This window comes from Mobula birostris, chromosome 16, assembly GCF_030028105.1.
Source record: "Mobula birostris isolate sMobBir1 chromosome 16, sMobBir1.hap1, whole genome shotgun sequence".
Lineage (NCBI taxonomy): Eukaryota > Metazoa > Chordata > Chondrichthyes > Myliobatiformes > Myliobatidae > Mobula > Mobula birostris.
The window spans coordinates 79,283,986-79,308,123 of record NC_092385.1 but is presented as its reverse complement, the minus strand read 5'-3'; the positions used below and the strand labels follow the sequence as shown (position 1 = coordinate 79,308,123).

Genomic DNA, 24,138 nt, shown 5'->3' with positions numbered 1-24,138 from the left:
AAATTTTATTTGGAATACTGCTTTATGTAAACAATTTCTTGTGTTATTATATCCTTCAGCATTTTAGACACGTTAAGAAGGGGATTTGGCCTGCCTGTAGCACAAAGATCAGAAACAAAATAAGTGATGTTTAGTAACTTGTTGAGTTAATGAAGATTTCACAGTTGGACCTTTTAAGGATTAAACTTGGTGCACACACAGGAAGTATTTGACATCTGTGTTGAATGAATTCTTCATGCCAGTCTACACAAACAAAAGCAGTTCATACATTTCTAGATGCTATCAGCAATGATCATTAACCTTAAAACTGCAGCTTGTGACTTTCTGCTTGAGGTGAAAACGCTTGTGTACAATTCATGCTACCTTTGATGTGTTTTCCATTTTAGGTCGCATGCAACTGTCTCTCAGGTTACATCGGCGATGGTAGGAAATCTTGTCAACCTGACAACCCTTGCAAGAAGGTTAGGAACAAACTTACAAGTTGAGGAATTCAAGAACAAATCTTCCTGCAGCAGATCACAGTAGGCTCTTTACTTGCAGTGCAAAAGACTCTATGTCTATGGTAGATGTATGTGCATCGAGCAAATCTTTGTCTTTGTGTGATGTGGTTGTCTGCCCAACTGTATCTGGAAGTTCTGGCTGCTTCCAGCCTATTTCATTGGGGCCTTAGGAACCTGATACATAATCACATTCATGCATGACCTAATCACATTCATGCATGACCCAATTATAACGTCAAATATGCTACCTTGTGATGCCAACGGTGTAGCTTAAGAAGTGATCTCGTATGAGAATACAATGATTGTATATCTCTGTATGTAATTGATTATCTGTATCTATTGATTACATGCAAATCATCTGATTTACTGACTATAAAATGTAACTAATTTCTTTCCAGTTTTCCCATAGAATTCTATAGGTTTCTACTTTCTTTAACGTGATCGCAACCCCTAACAGGTTGAAATGATTTTAATCTATGGGTCCATAGGCTGACTTAAGGTTTTAAGGGGGAATGAGGAGGACAGGGGATAAAATGTACTTAATTTCTTTCAGATTTATTGCAATTTTGTGGGATTGGATTTAGATCTAAATTAAATGACATAATCACCTGAGTAGGAAGGCTTAAAGGAATTGAATTAAGCAAATTTCTGCGAACGTGTACAATTGATTGTTTCCTCAATGGGTCTGAGCCATTTTTGTCTAAAGTAGAGGTTATTATAGATTGGCTACCTTTGAAACTTTCCTCTTCAAAAACAACTTAAAACATTGAACATTTTTCATTTTAAATATTCTTATGTTTTCTTTCTAATTTTAAATTGCTTTTCTATGGATTTCAACTGTTTTTTTAAAAGTCAATGTTAGCATGATTAGTTTTGTACGTTTTTGATGAAACAGTGACAATATAGTAAGTGGGTTAGTGCACAGAAATTCATTTCAAATAAAAGAAACACTTGAATATTAATACAACTAGGTGTAAAGCAAATTAGGTTATTTTGTTTATTTGTGTTTGATCAAATTTAGGAGAGAGTTCTGATAGAGTAGAAACTAATTTATTTCTAATATTAAAACCAAAAATAATTGTGATACTTGTTTTCGGTCTGTCTTTTCCCTCCACTGAAGAACAACGGAGGCTGTGGTTTATTTGCCCACTGCCAAGCATCAGGACCAGGTACTCGAACATGCACCTGTTATCATGGCTACAAAAAGGTTGGACTTTCATGCAGAGGTGATATCTTTCAGGTAAGTATTCAACAATTGTGTGTGTGTGTGTGTGTGTGTGTGTGTGTGTGTGTGTGTGTTGATGTTCACGATTGTGTGTATAATTCTCTGCAGAGGTACAGCATATACAATTTAATAATTTCTTATCCAGTGTTACGATAACCTCCTCTCCTCTCTCTCAATTTCCCCTGCCTGCCTTAACCTGCAGCTTATCAAGACAATGATGAGGCATGAGTTTCAAGAGTATTTTGAGAAGGGTGAGGAGGGAGACCACTTTTGCCATTTGACACTGTGAAGCAAATTAAAATTTTCATTGTACTGTGGAAAGTTTGGGTTTTAGTGCTTGTGATGCTTCAGAGAATGAATAAGTGTGCTTGTGTTAACTCCACTGAAATACTGAAGCCTGCTTCTCGTGATCATTGCCACAGATTCCTTTCCTGTCCTTTCCTCCCCTAAGCCAGTACTGTTGTCAGGCCTCTCAACACTCCAGGAGTGTCACTAATTCATCTCCAGGAGTAATAGCATTGGGATTTCCCCACTGTCCAAGCCAACTTTTCTAGTTCAGTTGCTGCCTTCAAAAAGCCATGTGGGTGAGTTCCCCTGCTACCTGGCCCATTGTTGCTATGGCGAGGCCTGAACAAATGGGGTTTGTGGCCCATGATTTGCCTAATGTATCTCACTGGCATTTCTGCCTTACTCAAGGTGTGGCAAGTGATCTGATGCCATATTCACGCTGAGGTTACTCTGCTTGTGCCCAATAAGCCAAGTTAAAATTTTCATCGGCCTTCACTTCATTTCTATTGTAATTTAGTGTGTAATTATCCCTTTCAAATGTGGCAAAGTTAGCACACTCCGAAGTATGTTTTTATTTCTAGATGCTGACTCACTTAGAGTGGGTTCTGCAAAACTATAAGCTTTCTCATTATTATTTAATTAACATATCATCATTAAATACTGTATATATTAAATACTGTATATATATTTGATCATGTTTCTGTACCCTTAAGGAATTGAGTTTTTAACAAAAACATCATTTTGTTTAAACAGGAACTTGCCAGAGACCCAACATTCGTTGCCTTCCATAGATACCTTCAGGTAGCAATGGAGCATTTTAATATTTTCCAGTTGAGATTCCTGAAATTTATCTCTTGGAATATTGCTCAACCCTCCTTTGATTTTTTTTTTGTTTCTGAACTGTTATAGAGGAACTCCATCAATGAACTTAAAGGAACTGGGCCATTCACTGTGTTTGTGCCAAAACAGGATGCACGTTCTCAAAGCACGGTAGCTGTATAAACTGAATACATTATAGTTCCTCTTATGTTAGTGTTTTAGAAGTGTTCATCTTGCAGCAAGAAACATACAGTCTGCTTTGTTCAGAGTTGACCAGTTTTACTGAGAGATTTACAACATGGTAGCAGGCCCCTCTGGCCCAATGAGCTCGTGCCACCCCGTTACGCCCCGTTACACCCCACCCATACGACTGATTAATCTGCTAACCCGATAGCAAACAGTCCTACCGAACCACCAATTGTACTCTGCTCCTAGATGTTGCCTGGGCTGCTGAGTTCCTCCAGCATTTTGTGTGTTGCTCGAATCTTCTAACCTGTACACCTATGAACTGCGGGAGGAAATGAGCACCCAGAGAAACCCCAGGTGGTGATGGGGTGGACTTGCAAACTCCTTACAGACAGCAGTGGGAATTGAACCCGGCAGCTGCTCTGTAATAGTGTTGTTATAAATGCCACATTGCAAACCAGAAGGAGGTATACTAACATTTGCTAATATATTGTATCTCCTTCTCCAGGCTCTATATCGAATTCCCCCAATATTTTTGAAAGAGAATAACTTTGATCTGGTGTGCCTTCCCAGCACTAAGTAGCCTGGTCAAATTCATTGGCTTCGACGACTTTAGAGGAAGATTCCATCATTCATTTGGACTACACAATACCTCCAGATCAGCCATCTCTTTCAGAGCCTAGTGGGAAGGACTTCACCCTTAAAAATGAGAAAGAGTGGATCCCCTAAAATCTAGAAATAGTTTTGATTTACAAAGTATTTATTCCTTATTGGCTGCAAGCTAGCTATAGAAATCCAACTTAGCTTTATGTGTTAAACAAAATAGATCATGAATGAAATTCTGTTCTGAAATTTGCCTCTCTTAAAGTCAAAGGAACTGAAATTCAGAAGCTGAATTCAATGCACGTAAGGTACTAATTTACATGTTTAGTACAGTATGTGCAATAAACAACAAATTCCAACCTCTGAGGTTTAGCAATTAAAATGTAATGAGTGAACTGAAATTCACTGCAGAGTGCTGTGTGGAATGTGCGCAGCTGAACTTGCTATACTTGAGTATAAAGTTTACATATTATTTCAGTTGAATGTTAATTATTTCTTGTTGGCAAATGTTCACTATTCTCAGTAAACTTCATAGCTTTGCAAAGCTGTGCAAACATGGAACTCTTGAGGTAGCCAGGAGCCTCCAAGGTGATCAGAATACAAAGTACAGTGAGGAGATGTGAATCCTTGCGATCAGGGGTGCAGTGCAGAGGAGGGGGTTTCCAAGCTGGGCTGGTTCTTGTTGCTAGCTACTGCTGGCTATGTCGGTCTGGCAGACAGGCATCACTTCTGGCTTGATATACTTCATCAGGAGCCCTAATCAGGTCAAGCCCCCAAACCGAACCTTTGCCCCAGGCTCACAGAAGCAGAACATTGGTGCTGCTTCATCCCGACAGTAGGACCTGACATGTGGCCAGTGTCCATTGGAAAATCACAGCTGCACTGCACCACTGCCAGTGCAAAATTGAGTTTCTTATCCTTAGTTTATAGACTGATAAACAATTTTCTGCTGGCAATACAAAGCCTTGACAAAGTTCTTCATGTTGTGTTACCCTTGACTTTCTTGTTCTGAATACTTTATACAGAACTCCTTAATCTTCCATTAAAATTCTCTTCTTTATCCAATTAACGTCCCAACAGATAGAAAAATGGGAATCAAGTGGATTGATAAAAGATTTACTTCGATATCACATAGTAGGCTGTGAAGACCTGTTAGATTTTGAACTAAGGGAGCGGACTAACCTTGTCGCTTTATCTGGGAAAATCATTCAGATCTCCACAAAAAAGGTGAGTATGTCAGTACTTGAGATCTCACTGGATGTGAAACATAGAAAACCTACAGCACAATACAGGCCCTTCGGCCCACAATGCTGTGCCGAACATGTACTTACTTTAGAAATTACCTAGGATTACCCATAGCCCTCTATTATTCTAAGCTCCATGTACCAATGTGGGTCATTGCTTCAGGATATCTCTTAGACCATCGATCCATGCTACAGGATATTCCTTATTTAACACATCCATGCTGCTAGATATTCCCAGTAAATAAGTCTTTGCCACAGAGGAAGAATGCCCATTCTATACTTACAAACATAGAAAACCTACAGCACAATACAGGCCTTTCGGCCCACAAAGTTGTGCCAAACAAGTCCTACCTCAGAAATTACTAGGCTTACCCATAGCCCTCTATTTTTCTAAGCTCCATGTGCCTATCCAAAAGTCTCTTAAAAGATCCTATCGTATCTGCCTCCACCGCCAGTGCAGAATGCCAGCGATATTATAAGTATCCCAGGGTATATCCTGTTAGTGTGTCTCTAGAGTATATATGGACATCAGTACATCTTTCAGGATATACGTCTTTAGGATATCCCCAGTGTACCTATTGAAGGATTTGCCCAGAAATGCGGCTGTACTGGAGAATATGCCCAGGGTGTGTATCTGTACAACAGTACATCCTCCAGGAAATGCGGCTGTACTGGAGAATATGCCCAGGGTGTGTATCTGTACAACAGTACATCCTCCAGGAAATGCGGCTGTACTACAAGATTTCCCACAGAGCGTGTCTGTACTTCCGGATATCCCACAACTCCTGTCTCTATGCTACAAGATATATCCCGGGTGTATATTTGTACATTTTTGTACACTTTATTAAGTGTGTCTGTACCACAGAATTTCCCACAGGAAGAGTATCTTTAGATCACAATATCGCACAGGATAGGTCTCTTCACTTCAGGATATCCCATGTGAAGTGCAGTTATACTTCAGGGTATCCTCAGGAAGTGTGACAGTTATCACAGGAGATCCCCAGGATCTGCATCTGTACAGCAGGATATCTCACAGGAAAGGTGTCTTAGTTTTAGGCTAATCCACAGGATGTGTCAATAATACGACGATGTACCTGTGTACAGGTTACCTGCAAGGTTTACAAAGTGGTGTCTTTTAGGGTGTGTGTGTGTGTGTGTATATGGGTGTGCGTGTGTGTGTGGGTGTGTGCGTGTGTATGGGTGTGTGTGTGTGTGTGTATGGGTGTGCGTGTGTGTGTGGGTGTGTGCGTATGTGTGTGCCTGCGTCTGTGTGTTTAGTTCAGGATATTGCACTAATTATACATCTGTGTAGCAGGATATCCCAGGAAGTATTGACTGTGCTACAAGATATCTGATGTGATCTCATAGTGTAATTTCAAAACCTTTAGATTTCAGTTTCCTTTATTTCTGTTACTGCCCTCACCCTGAGTCTCTATTTTCTCAATGCCACCAAATAATCTGACAGGTGTGAGAAAATCGGAGGTGGTTAATGTCAATATATGTAGCCTCCTTGTGTCATTAACTGCCAGTTACTTCCAGTTTATCGAGAACTGCCCAGTCCTCTCCCTGTTTATTCACCTGCAATAATGCCTTGTCACATTGCATATAAGTCTAACAGTGCAATACAATGTCAAGAGAAATTTTAAGATTATCTTTGAATTTTTCATGTGTTTTTCAAAAAGATTAAATGAATCCACTGTATTGGGGAATGTCACTCTCCAATGGATCGCTGATGTGAAGTAAGCAGTAAGAACCACTTAGTAAAAAGCAAGATTAGTTATTGACAGTGGAGGTCTGTCCATTCTGATTTAGATAACAGAGAAAAATAAATTTGCCAGAATACCTCTGTGCTTTTCCACTTCACCGTTGTGACTATTGTTTTCTTCTTGATCAGTAGTAGAATCAGGTTTACTATCACTGGCATGTGACGTGGACTTTTTTAACTTAGCAGCAGTTCAATGCGATACATAATATAGAAGAGAAAAAAAGTAATAACAATACATAAATCGATTACAGTATGTGTATATTGAATAGATTTAAAATATGTGCAAAAAACAGAAATACTGTATATTTTTAAATATGAGGTCATGTCCAAAGGTTCAATGTCCATTTAGGAATCGGATGGCAGAGGGGAAGAAGCTGTTCCTGAATCGCTGAGTGTGTGCCTTCAGGCTTCTGTACCTCCTACCTGAGAAAATGGTGCTGGAGGTCCTTAATAATGGACACTGCCTTTCTGAGACACCGCTCCCTGAAGATGTCCTATGTACTTTGTAGGCTAGTGCCCAAGATGGAGCTAACTAAATTTACAATCCTCTGCAGCTTCTTTCAGTCCTGTGCAGTAGCCTCTCCATACCAGACAGTAACACAGCCTGTCAGAATGCTCTCCATGGTATAACTATAGAAGTTCTTGAGTGTATTTGTTGACATGCCACATCGCTTCAAATTCCTAATAAAGTATAGCCGCTGTCTTGCCTTCTTTATGACTACATCGACATGTTGGGACCAGGTTAGATCCTCAGAGATCTTGACACCAGGAACTTGAAACTGCTCACTTGAAAGTCAATAGTGCAAACTAAAGTGCATCATATGGTTTAAATGCAACAGCTTCCTAATCCATTGTTTTAATGATGTAACTCAGGATTTTAAAAATTTATAAACAAGTTGTGCTCATCAGCATAAAGGATTCATTCTATTTACTGCTGAGAAGATATGATGTCTCTTGAAGCATTGAAGTGCAGGTACTCCCAGAGTGCTGTTAAGCAGTTTGGGTCTGGTAATACATCTGCCCCACCTTGTAGGAAATGTAAGTTTATTGATACCTCACAATGACAATTTATGTTTAGTGCCAGATCCATTTGCTTTTGACCCAGATGACTTTTGGCTCACTTCTAGATATGTTAACTGTACGGAAATCACCAACTTTCTCTACAGATGTAGAATATCATCCACTTGATTTCAATCCAAAGAATAAACTGCCTTCTTCTCTACCTCAGGTTAGTCTAAGAATAGATGTGTGTATTCTGAGGGGATTATTTGCACTCAATCAGAAAGGCTGATTAGAAGACAAAGCTGTACCCAACGAGGTGTTTGTATGCTGGACCATCGATCTTGGTAAATCAAAAATGCTGGACCTATCTGATGGTGGAATAATGGATGAAAGGATTACATTTTTCTAAAATGCTGACTTACTCTTATTATATTGTTCTAAATATATGTTATCTTATTAAATAGAACGCCACTTATTTGAATGAAGATGTGCAAATCATTACATCAAACTACATTGCGACAAATGGGATTATTCATTATATCAGCAAAGTTTTGGTTCCATTCAAATTGGAGTCTAACATGCGAACATCCACTTCATCTCCGGTAGGTTTCAAGGAAGTCTGGAAATACGTCAACCTAAATATCCTTGTTTATAAGAGATAAACACACAGCATAGTAGCAAAAAGGAAACATACAGAAATTGGAAATTACAATTAAATGCTGTTTATTAACCATAAGGCATAGAAGCAGAATTCGGCCATTTGGCCCATCGAGTCTGCTTAGTTATTCCATCATGACTGATATATTATCCCTGTCAAGCCCCCATTCTCCTGCCTCCTCCCTATAACCTTTCATGCCCTTACTAACCACAAACCCATCAACCTCCGCATTTAATATACCCAATGACTTGACTTCCACAACCATCTGTGGCAATGAATTCCACAGATTTACCTCCCTCTGCCTAAAGGAAATTCCTCCTCATCTCTGTTCTAAAGGGATGTCCTTGTATTCTGAGATTGCCCTCTGGTCCGAGACTCACCCATCCTTTCCACATCCATTCTGTTTAGGCTTTTCAATATTCAATAAGTTTCAGTGAGAACACCCCTCAGTCTTCTAAACTCCAGCAAGTGGAGGCCCAGAGCCATCAAACCTCCTCATATATTAACCTTTTCATTGCTGGGATCATTCTTGTGAAGCTCCCCTGGACTCTTTACAATTTCCAGTGCATCCTTTCTTAGTTAAGGGACCCAAAACTGTTCACAATACTCCAAGTATATCTCAGCACATCAGGCAGTATCAGAGGTATAATTTCAGGTGCTGATGAAAGGATACTGACTGGAGTCTTCAACTTTGTTTCTCCCTCCGATGAGACTGCCAAACCTGTTGCACAATACAGGCGGCAAACTGGTGCTATTTTTAAGGGATGTATTTGCACTGCAAGGTCTTACCTTGTTAAAAAGCAAAACAATGCAGATGATAAGTGGATATAAAAACAAAGACTCTTGGAACTGCTCAGTAGGTCTGGTGGTGCTTGCCGAGTAAGGAGCACTGACAAGAGTTCAGGCTGATGCTCGATCAACATAATTCGAGAATGTTTTACAGCAAATGTAACACAGATTAGGCCCTTCGAGCCACACCAGCCCAGCAACCCCACAACTTCGATTAAACCTGACCTAATAATGGGAAAACTTACAATGACCCAGTTCATCTTTGGACTGTGGTAGGAAAACCCTAGCCTTCCTTGGGGAGGATGTTCAGAGACTCCTTGCAGAATGGCGCCGGAATTGATCTCTGAGCTCCAGAACGTTCTGGGGCTGTAATTGTGTCGCACTACCATGGCGCCCAATTTTGTGTGATGTAGAGGCAGAAAATAGTCTGAACGACATATTATAGTTTTATGAAATATGGATTCTGGTAGCCTAATCACTGTCAGTGGTTAAGTACACAATTGAGAGGCTGTAGGTGGAACAGCTGGTCTACACTAAGTTTGCTGATTGCAGCCCATGATGGCAATATGAGGGAATTTAGGTGAAAAAGCTAATGAATAGAAGATTTCTTTATGTTCATTTCTAAATGCAGAAATAATTCAATACCCCATTCATTCAAGAAATAACATGCAATTGTTTGGTAACCCAATGCATTTAAATATCTCTGGGAACATCAGCTGTAGCTGGATACTGGGGCAAACTAATAATAACCTGCTGGGAGTGAGGCAAAAATATCCCCATTCACTTCCACGTTAAGGGAAGGGTCAAGTTTCTTGGGAGTGAGTAGAGCATGAGAAGCTAACACGTCTCAGTATGTTCCATGATGGAAAAAAAAACTTTGATAAAATCATTAAAAGCATTCCATGATCACAAGAGCAATGCTGGAAGTCCAGAGCAATACATTCGCAATGCTGGAGCAACTCTCCACAATTTTGTATAATTTTCAAAAAACATCCCATAATTTTGCAGTCTATGCTGAATGAAGTAGACTGAGCCAGGTCATCAGTGTTTGCTATTTAAAACCAGAGATATGCATGAAGTTAGGCTCCACTGCTGATCACTATGGCAGGGCACTGAGAAGTGTGGTGAAACAAACAAATCTGCAAGTATAGTTTCATAAATCCTTTAAAATGGCATCACAGGTAGACAGGGTCATTAAAGAGAGCTTTGGGGACATTGGCCTTCATAAATCAATGTGTTTGAGTACAGGAGCTGGGATGTTATGGAGAATATGTATAAGACATTGATGATGCCAAGTTTAGAGTATTGTGTGCAGTTCTGGTCACCCATCTACAGGAAAGATATCAATAAGGTTGAAAGAGTACAGAGAAAGTTTACAAGGACCTGAAAACCTGAGCTATAAGGAAAGGCTGAAGAGGTCATTTCCTGGAGCATAGGGGAATGAGGGGAGATTTGATAGAGGTATATAAATTTATGAGGGGTATAGATATGATAAATGCAAGCAGGCTTTTTCATCTGAGGCTGGGTGAAATGAGAACTAGAGATCATAGGTTAAGGGTGAAAGGTGAAATATTTACAGGGAACCTGGGTGGAAACCATTTCACTCAGATTGGTGTGAGTGTGGAAAGAGCTGTCAGTGGAAGTTGTGGATGCGGGTTCAATTGCAACATATAGGAAACGTCTGGATGAGAGGAGTACGGAGGCAGTGGTCCAAGTGAGGGTCAATGGGACTAGGCAGAATAGCCTGACATGAATTAGATGGGCCAAAGGGCCTGTTTCTGTGCTGTAATGCTCTATGATTCTGTGGGCCAAGCTATCAGTTTGACCCATTGAGCATGTGGCAGACAAAGTTGTACTTTAGGTTAATCCCACTTCCCAGCTCTAATTCTGCTGATTATGGCTCTTTATTTCTTTATCGTTGTGTTTTTTTTAATGTAATGGGGGTTTACATTTCCATCACCTTTCTAGGCAATCAGTTCCTGATCTTCATCACTCTGAGAGAAAGGGGCTACCAAATTTATCATCAACGATCACACATGAGAAGCAGTCACATTGGCAGGGACTGTAGAACTATCGTCATGTCTGAAAATACATCCCAGCTAAATTTATTGCCATCAAGAGGGGAAAGTCACATGGGGGCTGTGGAGTTGGGGAGAAGTTTTGGAAGGAAGCCTGTGCAACCAAACATTCCTTTACAATATCTGCAGTGTGTTATGGCCCTATGTAACAGAGAAAAAATAGTTTTAAGATCGGAGTCTTTATCCTGCCTTAGATTTTTGAAATAAACTTACACTTGTTTCTTTTTCTTCATTCGCAGTCCAGTTTCAGCACTGTTGCAAGTGAAAATGGATACAAAATATTTAGTAATTTGATTAAGGTGAGACATCTTCCTTCTCGTTAAGCACGGTGCTGCTGGTGTGGAGCTGTTGTAACACTTCAGTGCAAATGTGCCATGGAGTGGAGGTGTTCCTAATATGCACTGCAAACAGTTGGGCAGAAAGAAGTCATTTGCTGTTATATATCATCTTTTCAAACCGCAAGATGCCCCAAAAGGGATAACAGTCAATAAGTTACATTAAGGTGTGGTCCGCATTGTTGTGAGTGCAAGGTGGGCAAGCCCTTATAGAATCACTCCCTCCCATGAATATGGTTTTCTGGTAGGAGAAATTGGCAATCCTAGAACTGTTGAATGCTGTAAGAGCTTGCGCTTGGAGAAATTGTGACATTAGTCTCAACTGTCTTAGAAGCAAGCCAAGCCTGCATTCCAATACAAGATGTTCTATAACTTCTGTACATGTACAATGGAACTGAAGTTATGGTTTGGGCAGTAGGTGGACAAATGGAGGAGCATGCTGGGCAGAAATAGTTTCCCACAACATCTTGTACAAGCTGCATGCTTCTTGGTTTGAAACACATGCATCAGAGCTGGCCTGCCATGTCATGAGACTCCTTTGGCAATATTCTTGTGGAAGGAAATGGCAGCTGGAACATCCTCCAGCCAATTCTGCCTAGTGAATCACCACATGGAGATGATAGCTGCAAATTAATGTCTACAGTGTCTGAGTCTAAGCTGGTGGCTGGATGGTTGAAATTGCGCAATGGTGTGCCTGCACTCGGCTCTCTTCCCATTCTGCTGCCGCTCTCTGGCCAGGTTCCCGAGTGTCTGAGAGGAGAAGGACATGAGGGATGGACTGCAAAGGGAAAGGTGGAAGGCGTATGCTCATGTCATCTGCTGGCTTGTGCACCAGAAGAAATTGTGGGATGAGAGGAATATGAGAAGTGAGATTAGATATGCAAAAACAGCCATTTTTCGTGGATTCAACCAGTGCAGTTGAATAAACCATCATAATATCTGATTGTCTGCTTATAGAATTAACAGCAACATTTACAATAAAAATACCATATTTAAATTAAAACCATTTATTAAGGGATTATAAGAATTATATCAAAGCCTGAAAGCAGTGAAAGATCAGAATGTACATTAAAGGTAGACCAGTTTCTGGAGTTCTCCCAACAACAAATCACCAAAATAAATTCAATAAAGGGCTTTGTGATTGACCTCATTCTCACTTTTATGTCGGTTTTCAACCTGCTACCATGTCACCAGCCTTGGTGACCTATTGCTTATATTGGGAGTTGTACCCTCTGTGGCTAAGCAGTGGAAATTTAAAAAAAAAGGGCATTTCCTGTTAGTAGCTAGCCCACAGTGAGAGCTTCAGGTTAAGAAGGCAAACTAAAATGTGTGACATCCATGTTGAAGGCATTTTCTGGGATTCATTTCCAAGGGGATCAGTGGCAAATGTGTTTGAGGCTGTTTAAGGCTCTGGATAGCAGATTGAGAATTGTGAAACAAACTCCGCATTTGGTAAGAGTCGCAAGTTGGAAAGTTCATCAAAAACAGATGCTGGAAATCAGAAATATAAACAGAAAATGTTGGCAATGCTCACCAGGACAGGCAGCGTTTTTGAGAGCTACAGTTAACATTTCAGATTGAAGGCTAATCATTAGAAGTCTTCTTTGACCTGAATGTTAACTCTTTTTCTCTCCATCAGTTGCTGCCTTATCTTTCAACATTTTCTGTTTTTACTTAAATTGGAAAGTCATTTGCTGAGGCCTTTTGAGAAAGCACAGAAGTTGTTGGGTCTATTGTATCTGTTTTTAGACCTGCTAGCTGGCCAAGGAATCGATCCCTTGCTAGGATCCAGATGGAAGTATTGTCCAAGTAATGTGTGGTCTTTTCTGTTTGCTCTGAGGCACACTTTTATTGTTCTCAAAGGGAGAATTGTTAGTTGAATTAAGATGAAACCTGTTTTTTTAATCTTTGTTAACTCTGTAACAAAAACCATTATCATAATTGATATCTGGTTTTGTCCCAACACCCTGTTGTCAGTCAATATAAAGAAATTGTCAATAGGCCATGAAAGGCACAAGTTTCAGATCATGAGTGGTTTCCAGTTGGAAACCTTTAGCATGCACTGTTATACAATTAGATAGTTCAATTACATATAACACATAAGGGCCATTTGCAGGCATCAATTGAGACAATGTTTGTATTAGTTTTTTTTAATGTGTTAAAGATATTTTCCTCAAGTATATATTGGAAATGCAATACTATATTTTAAGAACAGTAAGTGTTAAATTTTCAATTTTTTTAGGAAACAAATCTGATACCTCTATTAGAAGATCCAATTCACAAACCGTTCACAATGATGTGGCCAACGGATGAAGCATTCAATTCTCTTCCCAAAGAGAGGAAGGATTGGCTTTTTAGTAAAAAGAACAGACACAATCTAGCAGCATACTTAAAATTCCACATGATCAGGGATTCAAAGGTATGTAAGAACTGAATGTACTGTATTTTGTCTTTCCTTGATAAAGCTTGTGTTCTCTTTGGAAATACTGACAGTTGTAAAGTTATCATTTGTTTTCTAATTCTGCTGTGTTAAAGTTATTGTTGGTCGAAGTACAAAGAAAGCAAAATACTTTGGCTGCTGGTAACTTGAAATACAACCAAATTTACTGGAAATGCTGAATGGAGGGAGGGAGGGAGGGAGAAACCACATTCACATTTGAGATCAAAACCTCTTGGCATTGACAGTATGCTGATACATCAGCTCTGTCTCTCCAACGAAGTAGATTGGCTAAACTACATTGAAAGTACAAATATTATCATCATATACTTAAATTTATAATATTAAAATTAAATGCTAACGTTGTTAAATGATACAAGGGCAACTGGTTTAGAGCCAGATGCCAACAAAATCTGGTTGACGCCTGGTTGAACTGACCTTTGGGGAAACAGCATTTCAAACTTCTTTCCAATCTGAGAAACACTTTCACTGATATTACTAACTCAAGTTTCTTATCATTGAAGCAATTTGGCAATCAACAGTATATGAAAGGCCAGGAGCTGTGCAAAAAAATAGGAAATTAGAAAAAAAGACATAAAAAGGTGGAAGATTTTGAATTGCTCCACTGGGAAAGGCAGAATGATGAGGATCTTAATAGTTGCAGAGGTGAGGCTGTTTTATGTTTCCACAGCCTCCTTTCCCTCAACCAGCTAACCGGAAGTATCTGTATCACTATTCTATGCCTCACAATCTTAGAATGATTTAAGTCGTCTTCTCACATGCATAAATAAGTTTGTTGTGGTTTCCCCATGTGCAATTAATTGTATTTACTTTCTTCTTTTTTTTCAAGTCAAGTGAAACTTATTATCATTTAACCACATGCGTGTATATAATGCATCTAGAATATAATGCATGTTTTTTTCAACCAGGGTGTAAAGCACAGTAGTACACATAAAACACATAGCAGATGATAACTTATGAGGTAGGGATAAAATCTATAGATGAACCACACATAAATAACAAACTAAAATGCATTAATATTAAGTACAAAATAATCTGCAGATGCTGTGATCAAAGCAACACTTTCAGCACGCTGAATGAACTCAGCAGGTCGGGCAGCATCAGTCAGAAACAATGAGTCGACATTTCGGGCCAGAACCCTTCATCAGGACTGAAGAATGAAAGATGGGGAAGGATTTGAAGAAAGCTTGTAGCTTCAGTTGATAGACCAGTAATTTGAAAGACAAAAGGGTGGGAGAGAGGAAGCATTGACATCCTGGCCCTGAAAACAATGGGTAATAGAAGAAAATGTATTCCTACCCTGAAGAAGTTTAAATCTTCTCTTCAATGGAAGTTTAGTGAGACCCTGTCTCACTGCTCCCCCTCTGTGATCTCCGCCTCTCTCTGACTCTTCGACCACATCCTGACGCAGACCCACTACCACAGCCACGTCTCCTTCCTGGGAACGTGTCTCCGCCTCCATCTGTTACCTCAGGGATTCCAGCTCCGGTTCCAGGCCTCCCAGTTCGGGCCCAACGAGGATCCCAGGTACCTCCGTTTCACTGACGGCTGCTCCCGCCGGATTCTCCGCGCCACGCTCACTGCCATGCGGAGATACCTACGGGCTCTGTCCCTCTCTCTGCCACCACTCCGGGCCTCGCTCTCCACTGTCTGCCGTGGACCTCTCCTACACTTCATTCTCCGCTGGATTCACGCCTCCAACCGCCGTTTCTTCTCCTTCTTTGCATCCAAGAAGGACCACAAACTCGCCTGCCTGGAGCCCACGACGATGACCGCCTCCAACCCGGACCCTGTCCCCACGGACCTTGACTTCTCAGGCCATTGGCAGACTGAAGACCCATCCACCTCTGACTCTGACCCCGACTGGAAACACAGCCTCCCGGACATGGGCACCAGACCCCCCAGCGGGCCATGGACTCACTCACCTCCGACTTCAACCTCAGTTCTGGGGCCCTGCAGGCTACAGGCTCTGCCACCCCCAGCTCCAGATCCAGCTCGGACCATGATCCCGACCCTCTCCAGACCGGGACCCCTCTTACTGCAGCTGGGTCCTACCGCCCGACTTATTCTCCAACCACCCTCTTTCCTCTCCGAGACTCCCAACCTTCCCTCTACCCCTCATCCCCCCTCCTTTCCTTTGATCCCTCATCCACCCCTAACCCTGCTCTCCTGAATATCCCAACCCCACTCTCCTTCCTGAGACCTGCCACTCTTCACCCTCCTCCGACCCCAGCCCCAACCCTTGCCGTGTCTTCCCCATCCCCTCTGACCTTCCCCTCTCTGAGGCAGAATGTTCTGTCCTTAGCAAGGGCCTCACTTTTGTCCCCCTCGGTCCACACCTCAGTGAGTTCCGTGCCCGCCATGACACTGAACTCTTCTTCCGTCGCCTACGTCTCCGAGCCTATTTCTTTGGCAAGGATTCCCCTCCCCCCACTGATGACCCCTTCTCCTGTCTTCAACCCTCCTCCTCCTCCTCGACACCCCGCCTGGGCCTTCTACCTGCACTCGATGTTTTCATCTCCAACTGTCGCTGAGACATCAACTGTCTCAACTTCACCACTCCTCTCTCCTGTTCCAACCTCACTCCCTCTGAATGCACTGCCCTCCACTCTCTCCGCACTAATCCCAACCTCACCATCAAACCCGCTGACAAAGGTGGTGCTGTAGTAGTCTGGCGAATGGACTTCTACCTCACTGAGGCCAAACAGCAGCTCTCTGACACCTCCTCTTACTTACCCCTTACCCCTGGAACAGGACCCCACCAAAATACATCAAACCATTGTCTCCCGTGCCATCACCGCCCTTATCAACTCCGGAGACCTTCCATCCTCAGCTGCTAAACTCATTATTCCCACACCCCGTACCGCTCGGTTTTACCTCCTCCCAAAGATCCACAAGCCTGACTGTCCCGGTAGACCCATAGTTTCTGCCTGCTCCTGTCCCACCGAACTTGTATCTGCCTACCTGGACTCCATTTTGTCACCCATAGTTCAGTCCCTCCCTACCTACATCCGCGATACATCCCATGCCCTCCACCTCTTCAATAACTTCCAGTTCCCTGGTCCCAACCGCTTCATTTTCACTACGGATGTCCAATCCTTATACACCTCCATTCCTCATTAAGAAGGCCTCAAAGCCCTCCACTACTTCCTGGAAAATAGACCTCACCAGTTCCCCACCATCACTACTCTCCTCCGGTTGGCGGAACTGGTTCTCACACTTAATAACTTCTCTTTTGGCTCTTCCCACTTTCTTCAGGCTAAGGGTGTAGCTATGGAAACGCGCATGGGACCCAGCTATGCCTGCCTCTTCGTTGGTTATGTGGAACAGTCTGTGCTCCAAACCTATTCTGGTACTGCTCCCCAACTTTTCCTTCGCTACATTGACGAGTACATTGGTGCTGCTTCCTGCACCTATGTTGAGCTCATCACTTTCATCGACTTTACTTCAAACTTCCACCCAGCCCTCAAATTCACTTGGTCTATCTCAGACACTTCTCTCCCCTTTCTCGATGTCTCGGTCTCCATCTCTGGAGACAGACTGTCCACTGACATCTTCTACAAGTCCACTGACTCTCATAACTACCTCAACTATACCTCTTCCCACCCCACTACATGTAAAAATATCATTCCCTATTCCCAGTTCCTCCGTCTCCGCCGCATCTGCTCCCAGGATGAGGCTTTCTGTTCCAGGACATTTCAAATGTCCTCTTTCTTTAAGGATCGTGGTTTTCCTTCTACCGTCATCAATGATGCCCTCACCCGCATCTCCTCTATTTCCCGCACTTTGGCCCTCACCCCATCCTCCCGCCACCACAACAGGGACAGAGTTCCCCTTGTCCTCACCTACCACCCAACTAGCCTCCGGATCCAACACATTATCCTCCGCAACTTCCGCCACCTTCAACAGGACCCCACCACTAAGCACATCTTTCCCTCTCTTTCCCTCTCTGCTTTCCGCACGGATCGGTCCCTCTGCGACTCCCTGATCCACACATCCATCCCCACGGATCTCCCACCCGGCACTTATCCCTGTAAGCGTAAGTGCTACACCTGTCCCTACACCTCCTCTCTTGCCACCATTCAGGGCCCCAAACAGTCCTTCCAGGTGAGGCAACACTTCACTTGTGAGTCTGTTGGGGTCACCTATTGCATCCGGTGCTCCCGGTGCGGCCTCCTCTGCATTGGTGAAACCCAATGCAGATTGAGAGACCGCTTCGTCGAGCACCTCCGCTCTGTCTGCTGCAACAGACAGGATCTCCCACTTCAACTCTACTTCCCATTCGCATTCAGATATGTCCATACATGGCCTCCTGTACTGCCATGATGAGGCTAAACTCAGGTTGGAGGAGCAACACCTCATATACCGTCTAGGTAGTCTCCAGCCCCTTGGTATGAACATAGAATTCTCCAACTTCCGGTAATTCCCTCCCCCTCCCTTCCTCTATCCCTATTTCACTCTACCCCCTCCCCCAGCTCCCTCATGGTTCCGCCTCCTTCTTCTACCACCCATTGTTTTCAGGGCTATGATGTCAATGCTTCCCCTCCCCGCCCTTTGTCTTTCAAATTACTGGTCTTTCAACTGAAGCTGCAAGCATTCTTCAAGTCCTTCCCCATCTTTCATTCTTCAGTCCTCACGAAGGGTTCCGGCCCAAAACGTCGACTCATCATTTCTAACTGATGCTACCCGACCTGCTGAGTTCATCCATTAATATTAAATATTGTGAAGTATGGAACAGATTAGCCGGTGACACTTCGAATACGATGCAGCTGGGAGTTCAGAAGCCTAACGGCCTGTGGGAAGAAACTGTTTCTCATCCTGACTGTTCTCCTGCCTGATGGTAGGAAGTTAAAGAGGACGCGGTGGATGGGTGAGTTCCTTAAAGGACTAGGTCATGTGGTTTCTACTAGTTTTTTAAATAATGCATATGCAGCGTTCCTGATAACTGTCCCTGACTGAGATCCCTATGATCCTCTCAGCTGTTCTCACAGTCCTTTGCAGGGACTTCAGGTCTGATGTCCGACAGCTCCCATACCAGATGGAGATGCAACGTGTCAGAACCGTCTCCTGTAAAACGCAGTTAAGATGGGGATGGGAGCCTTGCTTGCCTCAATCTTCTTAGGAAGTGGAGGTGCTGCTGTGTATTCTTGTTCAGGGAGGTGATGTCAAGGGACCAGGAGAGGTCACCTGTGATGTGAGCTCCCAGGAACCTGGTGAAGGTAACTCTCTCCGTGGAGGAGCCACGTATACGCAGAGGGGGTTGGTTTATCTGCACCTTCCTGAAGTCCACAATGATTTCCTTCGTCTTCTCCATGTTCAGGCTGAGGCTGTTCTTCTCACAGCAGTCCACCAGCCACTCTGCTTCCTCTCTATACGCCATCTCGTCGGTGTTCTGATAAGGCCAGCCACTGTCGTGTCATCCGCAAACTTGATGGCGCAGTTTGAGCTGAATCCTGTGACACAGTCATGAATCAGCAGTGTGAACAGGAGCGGGCTGAGCACACAGCTTTTGGGAGCACCAATGCTCAGCGTGATGGGACGAGAGATGATGCTGCCCACACGGACTGACTGTTAAGAAGTCCAGTATCCAGTTGCAGAGGGGTTTTTGAAACCCAGCGAGGTCAGTTTCCCCACCAGTTTCTGGGGTATGAAGGTGCTGGAAGCCAAACTGAAGTCTATAAACAGCAGTCTGGCATATGAGAGCCCATTTTCCAGGTGGGACAGGACAGAGTGGAGTGCAGAGGCTATTACATCATTAGTGGATCGATTTGAGCAATAAGCGAACTGGAAAGGGTTTAGTGTAGCTGGAAGAAAGGCTATAGGGCTCTCCATGACCAGCCGGTCAAAGCATTTATTATGGTTGATGTTAATGCCACCGGACAATAGTCACTTAGGTAAGATACTGTCGCCGCCTTTGGCACTGAATGATGGTTGCTGCCTTGAAAGCTGATGGAACAATGGATTGTTCCAGAGAGATGTTAAATATATTCATCAGCTCCTCCATCAGATGGGCTGCACAGTCTTTCAGAACCTAACCTGTAGAAAGCATTCTTCTAGGGTGCACCACAACCTGGTATGGAAGTTGTCTTGTCCAAGACCGAAAGAAGCTGCAGAAGATCATGAACACGGCGCAGCACATCACACAAACCAATCTTCCGTCCGTGGACTCACTTTACACCGCACGCTGTCAGAGCAGTGCTGCCAGGATAATCAAGGACACGACCCACCCAGCCAACACACTTTTTGTCCCTCTTCCCTCCGGGGGAAGGCTCAGGAGCTTGAAGACTTGTACGGCCAGATTTGGGAACAGCTTCTTTCCAACTGTGATAAGACTGCTGAACGGATCCTGACCCGGATCTGGGCCGTACCCTCTAAATATCTGGACCTGCCTCTCAGTTTTTGCCACTACCTTACTTTCCATTTTTCTATTTTCTATTTATGATTTATAATTTAAATTTTTAATATTTACTAATTTTTACTATTTTAAATATTTTTAACATTTAATATTTGTAATCCAGGGAGCGGGAAGTGCAGAATCAAATATCGCTGTGATGATTGTACGTTCTACTATCAATTGTTTGGCGACAGTAAAGTATAGAGTGTAAAATATCAAGCAGCTTTGCGAGGGTTGACTCTGGCCAGGGTCTTCCTTACCTCAGCTAGAGCCAGATGGACAGTCTGCTTCCCTTGGGGGAGGGGTGCCTTCCTCGCCAGCACTTTGTCTGTGTGTCAAACTGGGCACAGAAGACGTTCAGCCTCTCAGGGAGTGAAGCATCCTGGTCACTGACGCACAGGGTAGACATCGTCTATAATCCTCTGAATTCCTTGGCACATTGCAGAAGTGACAGTAAATTCTCTGAGCATGCTCCCATTTCGCCTTCCTGATAGAGTGGGAAAGCACATTTCTTGCTTCCCTATGAGCTGTCGCATCTCCCGATCTGAAAGCAGCATCACTCTCCCCTCAGCCTGGCTCGGACTTTTGCAGTAAGCCATGGTCTCTGATTTGCCCTCACCCAGATGTGTTGTGTGATTTCAATATCTGTTTTCCATTTTTACCATGTTATTTGTTTTTTACTTCCTCGTTACCCATTTTGCAACCAAGTTAGCTCCCCCCTGTTACTGGCACAGCCTCACCGCTGAACTATTGAGATCCTTATCATTCTGCCTTTCCCTGTTGAAGCACATGTTGAGGGAGTAATTCAAAATCTCCTAACTTTTCTATGTCTTTTTTCTAATTTTTTAATTTTTTTTTTTGCAGAGGCCCTTTTGGGTCTCTGGGTGCACAAATGCAAATTTTTGAAGCTGTTGGAATGAGTTGATATGATGCTAAAGTACACCGCAGGACAGTGGGACACATCATCAGCGATGTAACCTGGGGTCATTGGGCCGTTCTAGTCTTTCAATATCAGAAACCTTCACCCAGGTGACCCAGCAGGCTCGATCAGGCCCCAGCTTGTGTCCCAGTAGCATTGGCCCATGGGTCACACCTCTTGATCTATAGCCAGCTGGATGCTTGCTCAGCAACCTCTGTGATGGTCCTGATGGCTCTCCTCTTTGCAGCCCCCGTAATGCTAAGTTCTGCAGAGTGAGCTGCTGGCAGAACCTTTACACCTCACCTCTACAGGATCACAATGTAAAGTGATTTTAATTTTAAGTATATTAGTTGCATGTTTATAAGTAGAAGTAGGAGATTTCTGGCACTAGAATTTGGCAAAAAAAAGGGAAATGTACCTTTGGATGCATGCATGCATGAATATCGGCCAGCTGTACAGTTCTTTACACATTTGGTTTCAAAATCGCCTGGAAAAGCAGAAGTTGCAACTCCTAACAGCTACTAAGAGGCCTAGCGATGAGTACCGTGAGTTCAACTGCACAGCAATAGTTTTTTTTATGAGAACCAATTTCTAAATGATCATCTTCAGTGTAGCTTGTTATGCAGAGATGAGTACAACTAAAGGGCGATACTGTGGCCAATTCCAAGAGAGGGCTAGAAAGGGTACAGTTAAAGGCAAGAAGAAAGGAGAAGGACTTTGTGAGGAGAATGGAGAAGTTAAAAATGACATGGTCTTTGTAATGAGAAGTCCTGAGTGAGTGGAAATGGAAATATTATATCCTTTAGTTGTCAGTTATCAGAGATTTTCAGTCACCATTATTCTTATTCTTACTCTTATTTTCAGTCACTTTATTCTTGGTGATCACACACGGAAGCTGCTTCTCCAAACAGCTATCACATTCCCTCTATTATCAGATTGGCTATAACTCCAAATTCTGAAATCCCATGTTTCAGTCATTGCAGTTGCAGACACTTCCTGCAGGTGTGCCTGTTCAAGCCAACATCTGTTGCTCAAATCTCCCACATCCTGAAGGAACCACACATTATAGTCCCTTCCTGTATTGCCATTCTGACTACAAAGGCTGGTTATGTTATAGTTAGGTTTAGGTTCTTTATCTGTTTAAGTATCAATTAAACAATATCATTCAAACACGAAGAAATCTGCAGATGCTGGAATTTCAAGCAACGCACATACAAAGTTGCTGGTGAACGCAGCAGGCCAGGCAGCATCTCTAGGAAGAGGTACAGTCGACGTTTCGGGCTGAGACCCTTCGTCAGGACTAACTGAAGGAAGAGCTATCAAGAGATTTGAAAGTGGGAGGGGGAGGGGAAAATCCAAAATGATAGGAGAAGATAGGAGGGGGAGGGATGGAGCCAAGAGCTGGACAGGTGATTGGCAAAAGGGATATGAGAGGATCATGGGACAGGAGGCCTAGGGAGAAAGAAAGGGGGAGGGGGGAAGCCCAGAGGATGGGCAAGGGGTATAGTGAGAGGGACAGAGGGAGAAAAAAAAGAGAGAAAATAAATAAATAAATAAGGGATGGGGTACGAAGGGGAGGTGGGGTATTAACAGAAGTTAGAGAAGTCAATGTTCATGCCATCAGGTTAGAGGCTACCCAGACGGAATATAAGGTGTTGTTCCTCCAACCTGAGTGTGGCTTCATCTTTACAGTAGAGGAGGCCGTGGATAGACATATCAGAGTGGGAATGGGATGTGGAATTAAAATGTGTAGCCATTGGGAGATCCTGCTTTCTCTGGCAGACAAAGCGTAAGTGTTCAGCAAAGCGGTCTCCCAGTCTGCGCCGGGTCTCGCCAATATATAGAAGGCCACATCGGGAGCACCGGACGCAGTATATCACCCCAGCCGACTCACAGGTGAAGTGTTGCCTCACCTGGGAGGACTGTCTGGGGCCCTGAATGGTGGTGAGGGAGGAAGTGTAAGGGCATGTGTAGCACTTGTTCCGCTTACACAGATATCATTCCTTCCTTCTCTATTCCCAGTACATACTCCTCTCAAATTACCATCTAAAGTACTGCTGTATCTCTGTTTGCACCACTCTGTTAACGACGTCCATCAGAGCAGTGAATTTGATCAACAATGTGCACTAGTTTTATTTTATTAACAGCAAGTTTAATTTTGTTTCTCTATTTTATCTATTAACTCTAACCTCCTAAAGAAAAGATGTTGCCTAATATGGCAACTCTCTATAGTGAGCCTGTATGGGCACCACAGTATTGTAACGATTAGCACAGAGTGGCAAGAGTTCAATTCTGGTGTTCTCTGTAAGAAAATCTGTACATCCTTTCTGTGAGCTCATGTGTTTTCTCCGGGTGCTCCAGTTTCTTCCCACAATCCAAAGACATACCAGTTAGTAGGTTAATGGGACGTTGTGAATTGTCCTGTGATTAGGCAGGGATGCTGGGCAGGGCAGCTCATTGGGCTGGAGGGTGTGTTCCATGCTGTATCTCTAACTAAATCAAAATATTACTTTTGCCTTTGATTATCTGTAGGAATAATCCATGTTCTTAAAAATTGCGTGCAGTCTTTGCTGCATAACAAATATTCTCAGTCCTCCTTCTGGTGATCAAATAAGAATGTAGTAGAGGATCTTTTTGAAGTGATTGTGCAGTGTTCTTCATTTACAGACCTTAGCAGCAGATCTTCCGCTTAATAATGCCAAGAGAACGATGCAAGGATCGACGATTTTAGTCAGTTGCAGTCGGACTTTAATTGTAAGTTTTAACCAACGGATAATGTGGGACTGAGCTTCAGGAGTGAGTGCTGTGAATGTTAAATAGTTCTGCCTAGTTCTAACCCATACCAAACTTTGACAAGATCTAAATAATGTGACAT

The 24,138-nt window shown here is 43.0% G+C and overlaps 1 protein-coding gene across 2 annotated transcripts in view; it reads left to right on the top strand.

Annotated features, from left to right (window-relative positions):
• stab1 (stabilin 1) overlaps positions 1-24,138 on the top strand; it is a 341,714-nt gene that overhangs the window by 259,993 nt on the left and 57,583 nt on the right. For both annotated transcript variants that reach the window (XM_072280942.1, XM_072280940.1), the window contains exons 44-52: positions 387-461; positions 1,621-1,740; positions 2,767-2,814; positions 2,923-3,003; positions 4,702-4,848; positions 8,097-8,234; positions 11,397-11,456; positions 13,735-13,911; positions 23,931-24,017. In XM_072280942.1, coding sequence (XP_072137043.1) covers positions 387-461; positions 1,621-1,740; positions 2,767-2,814; positions 2,923-3,003; positions 4,702-4,848; positions 8,097-8,234; positions 11,397-11,456; positions 13,735-13,911; positions 23,931-24,017 — 933 coding nt within the window. The remainder of the gene's footprint in view (positions 1-386; positions 462-1,620; positions 1,741-2,766; positions 2,815-2,922; positions 3,004-4,701; positions 4,849-8,096; positions 8,235-11,396; positions 11,457-13,734; positions 13,912-23,930; positions 24,018-24,138) is intronic.